Below are 4,665 nucleotides of genomic sequence, written 5' to 3' on the forward strand. Positions count from 1 at the left end.
ACTGCTAGGAAAACAAACAGATTTGTCCTGGAGAGGGTTAAACCGGGTGGCTCCTTGGAGGCAAGGATTCTGAGGCTCCATCTAACTTACTTTGGACATGTTGTGAGGAGAGACCGTTCCTTAGAGAGGGACATCATGCTTGGGAGGGTGGAGGGACGGCGCAGGAGAGGAAGGCCCTCTATGAGGAGGATTAATTCAGTGACTGGGATGATTGGGATGGGAGCATCAGAGACAGTGCGATGGGCACAGGACAGAGCAGAGTTTAGGGCTGTTGTACATAGGGTCGCTATGAGTCGCAGGCGACTCGACGGCACATAACAACAAACAGCAACATGTCACTTAAAAGTTAGACGTTTTTTTTCCCTACCCTTTAAATTTTAAAGACTTTCTTTTATTAAATTATGTCCTTAAATGTTTGTTCTGTGGGTTAAAGAAGCTCTCCTTACAGGTGAGGAATTGGCATAGCCTCTGTTTTGGAGGAAGACTTCAGTGACCATATAAAAGAAGACAAAACCAATTTATCTTTTTCCTATTAAATTATTCCCTATGGCAAAATATTCCTCTAATTTTACTCCACAAATATTAAGCAGTCAAATTGACTAAGAAATACAATGGCCTCTATTTTGTTCCTGTTTTAGGAACTTGGATATAATAATATGCTAAAAGCAGGAGTGGCATCCACTTCCTAAACAACATGCCTCCGGAAACTCTATGAACTTTGATATATGTCGATAGTTGTAGAGGGGCTTCAGGCCTTTTGTTCATAGGGTCCTATGAGTCCAACTTGACTTAAGGCATTCGGCAACACAACATTTTTATATATTTGGTTCAAAATTCATTGTAGCATCTTACCAACTTTTATTGTAACATTTCTCATTTAGCAGTAATAAGAACAAACTTTCTTAATGAGACAAGGCACACACATTATGAAAGCAAAAGACATTTTCATTAGTTATTGGTCTTTGATATTTGCTTACTTCCTTCAGAGTTTTCATTTCTTTCTTGTTCCAACCTATTTTCCTTGTTAAAAGGTAATTATTTATTTAGTTGTGCTTACTTCTCACAAATTTTTTTAAAAGATTGTCTATTTATAGCTCTCTTCCCCCCTCTCGCTCTAGGAGTCTGAATCACATGAGGAAGGTACACCTGAAAAAGTAAAATCACAGGAATGTACAAAAGAAGAGGAGAAACCTGTTAACACCATGGTAAGTAACATTTTCCACATTGTCTTAGATTCCAGCAGAGAATGGTAATGCTCAAATTAATAGTTGTACTCCAAAAATGTCAACGTCATTGCTTCCTAATTGTAACTGACTGACAACTGACCCTCCAGAGGGTTTTCAGAAGTTATAAATGACACATTTACATTTTTTCTCCTGAGGAGCAACTGGTCATTTCAAACCACCTGCCTTTGGATTAACAGCAGCAACTCCTTATCAAGCCATCAGAGCTTTGTAAAAGATCAAAGATTATAGCCTTCAATATGGGTTACATTTCAACATCAAGAAAACTAAAATCCTCACTACTGGACCAATAGGCAGCATTATGATAGAGAAAAGATTGGAGTTACCATTAATTTATCGTATTGGATGGATCCACAATCAGTACACTAAGTAAATCAGAAGATGTGTTTACTTTGGAGAAATCTGCTGTCAAGGGCCTCTCCAAGGTGAAGCAATGTATGTTTAAAGGCTAATTTGCAGCTAATTTAAGCCTTAGTCTTTTCAGTTACTGCTTACGCATCTAAAAGTTAGTGAAAAAGGACAACAAAAGAATGGATGCCTTAGAGTTGGGATGCTGGAGAAGAGTACTGAATATCCATCCCATGAACTGCCTAAAGAGCAAACAAATGTGTCTTGGAGAAAGTACAACTAGAGTGCTCCTCAGAGGCAAGGATGAAGAAACTTCGCCTCACATACTTTGAACATGTTGGTAGGAGGGGCCAGTCCTTGGGAAAAGACATCATGCTTGGAAGTTGGAGGGTCAACAGCAGATGGAAAGATTTCTGATGAGATTAATTGGCACAATGAAGATGCAGGGACATAGTTGTAATGGAAAATGGGTTCAAATATATCAAGAATGGTAAGGATGGTGCAGGATAGACTAGGATCCAGATTCCTAGTTCATAGGGTCCCAATGAATCAGTCAACTGGATGACACCTAATAACAAACAGTTGTATTTAGGACTTTTATGTGTGCAACATTACTTTTATAATTTAGCAATTGATACAATAGTTTCCCCTTTTCCATAGTATTACCTTCTGTGGATTCAGTTACCCTCAGTCAACCTCAGTCTGAAAATAGTAGGCCTAATGCACATTGTCTACATCATTTAAATTACTTCATCTAACATAACTTTTATTAGAATATATTCTTATAACTTGTATATTATTATTAGTTATTGTAATTACTGTGCCTAATTTATAAACTAAACTTTATCACAGGTATGAGGGGAGAGTGATTGCAAAGCATAAAATCTACAGGATTCATTATTATCTCTGGTTCCAGGCATCCACTCAGGGTCTTGGGACTAATCTTCCCTGTAGATAAGTGGCAATTATTTTATTAAAAAGATATCTCAGAGAAGGAAACCAAAAAAGCAATACCATTTATAATCGCCAGCTACAAATTGTGATACTTGAGAGTGAACCTAACTAGATATACAAAAGACCTGTACAAAGAAAACTAGAGAATAATTCTTCAGGACACAAAAAAGACCTAAATAAATGGGGAAACGTGCCCTGTTCATGGAGGATAGGAAGACCCATTATTGTGAAAATTACAATCCTGCCTAAAACCAATCTACATGTTCAGTGCAATCCCAGTACAGATACCAAATTCATTTCTCAAGAACATCTAAAGGGAAATTGTCAAGTTTATTTGGAGAGGAAGGAGACCCTAAATAAGCAAAGCACTTCTGAAACACAAAAATGAAGTGGGAGGCATAGCATTCCCTGATCTCAAAACCTACGGCATAGAGGTAGTAACTAAAACATCATAGGACTGGTACAAAAACAGGCACATAGATCAATGGAACAGAATAGAGAACTCAAAACTAGACCCAGCTATTTATTGTCAGTTGATCTTCGACAAGGAAATCAAACCTATCAAATGGGGAAATGGCAACCTCTTCAACCATTGGTGCTGGCAAAACTAGACTGCTAACTACAGAAAGCTTAAACAGGATCCACATTTCACCTCATACACAAAAATCAACTCAAGTTGAATCAGAGACCTGTGAGTAAAGCCCAAAATCATAAAGTTCATAAGAGACAAACTGGAATCAAGCTTAGAGGGCCTGGTCTATGGTAGAAAAAGTCTGCCAAATATAGCCAGAAATGCAGAATCTGAAGAGGATAAAATCGATGAATGGAACCTTATAAAGATTAAATCTCTGTGCTCATAAAAATTTTTCAACAAAGTGAAAAAAAACCTACTAAGTGGGAAGAAATATTTGGCAATACCATCTCAGACAACAGCCTCATAACAAAAGTTTACAGAATACTCCAGAGCTTGCAGAAGAAAAAGACTAATAACAAAATTACAAAATGGGCAAAAGACATGGAAAAACTTTTCACAAAGGATTACATTTGGATGACCAACAGGCACATGAAGAAATGCTCAAAATCACTGGCAATAAGAAAGATGCAAAGCAAAACTAAAATGAGATGCCATCTAACCTCAGTAACAAAAACAAAGTTTAGCGGGACAGCAAGTAATAAATGTTGGAGAGAATGTGGTGAGATGGGAACTCTCATACACTGTTGGTGGATTGTTAAATGGTACAACCACTGTGGAAGACAGTTTAGTATTTCTTTAAAAAGTTGAACATAGGAACTCCATATCTAGGACCCATTATATGACCCACTACTAGGAATATACCCCAAGGAAATTAGAACTAAGACACAAATGAATATCTGTATACCAATGTTCATAGCAGCATTATTCACCATAGCAAGAACATGGAAATAGCCGAGATGTCCAACTGCAACTGAATGGATTGAGAAATTGTGGTACATTCACACAGTGTAGTACTATGCAGCATTCAGGAGCAACAATTTCGAAAAATACTACATATCTTGGGAGAGACTGGAGAGTGTTATGCTAAGTGAACCAACTCAGTCTCATAAGGACAAATACTGCATAAGACCATTATTTTAAAAATAGAAGGATAACTAGTAAAATATGTATAGGGACCCAAGGGATGAAGTGATGGGAGCAGAAGGCTGAGGATGGGTAGGGGTGAAACCACAGGGTTTCACAGTTGGGTGAGTGGAAGGAGAGGGTGAAGGAAATGAGAAGGATCCAGTGGGGACCTGAAAAGACAGGGTAATGATGGGTAAGGTCTAATGGTGATTGATTTTATAAAACATAATGCATGATAATGATTGTATGAAACACAGTATTAATGAATAGTGTGAAACAATGTATGTGAACTTTGTGAGCAAACCAATATAAAATTTAAAACAATTAAAAAATACTATCTAGATAACTGTTGAATCTTATACTTAAGAACTTAAAGGAGCTCTGGTGGCCTAGTGGCAAGAAGCTGCACTGCAATCCCAGAGATGTGGTTTGAATCCACCAGATGCTCTGCTGGAGAAGGAGGGACAATCTCCTCCTGTACCAGTCAGATCTGCTTTGATGGTACATGCACAAAAATTA

The 4,665-nt window shown here is 37.7% G+C and overlaps 1 protein-coding gene across 1 annotated transcript in view; it reads left to right on the plus strand.

Annotated features, from left to right (window-relative positions):
* SPA17 (sperm autoantigenic protein 17) overlaps positions 1-4,665 on the plus strand; it is a 25,781-nt gene that overhangs the window by 20,352 nt on the left and 764 nt on the right. The window contains exon 3 of the mRNA XM_006892801.1: positions 1,119-1,205. Within this exon, the coding sequence (XP_006892863.1) occupies positions 1,119-1,205 (87 nt within the window). The remainder of the gene's footprint in view (positions 1-1,118; positions 1,206-4,665) is intronic.

This window comes from Elephantulus edwardii, unplaced genomic scaffold (genome assembly GCF_000299155.1).
Source record: "Elephantulus edwardii isolate Elephantulus edwardi_28Jun2011 unplaced genomic scaffold, EleEdw1.0 scaffold00120, whole genome shotgun sequence".
NCBI lineage: Eukaryota > Metazoa > Chordata > Mammalia > Macroscelidea > Macroscelididae > Elephantulus > Elephantulus edwardii.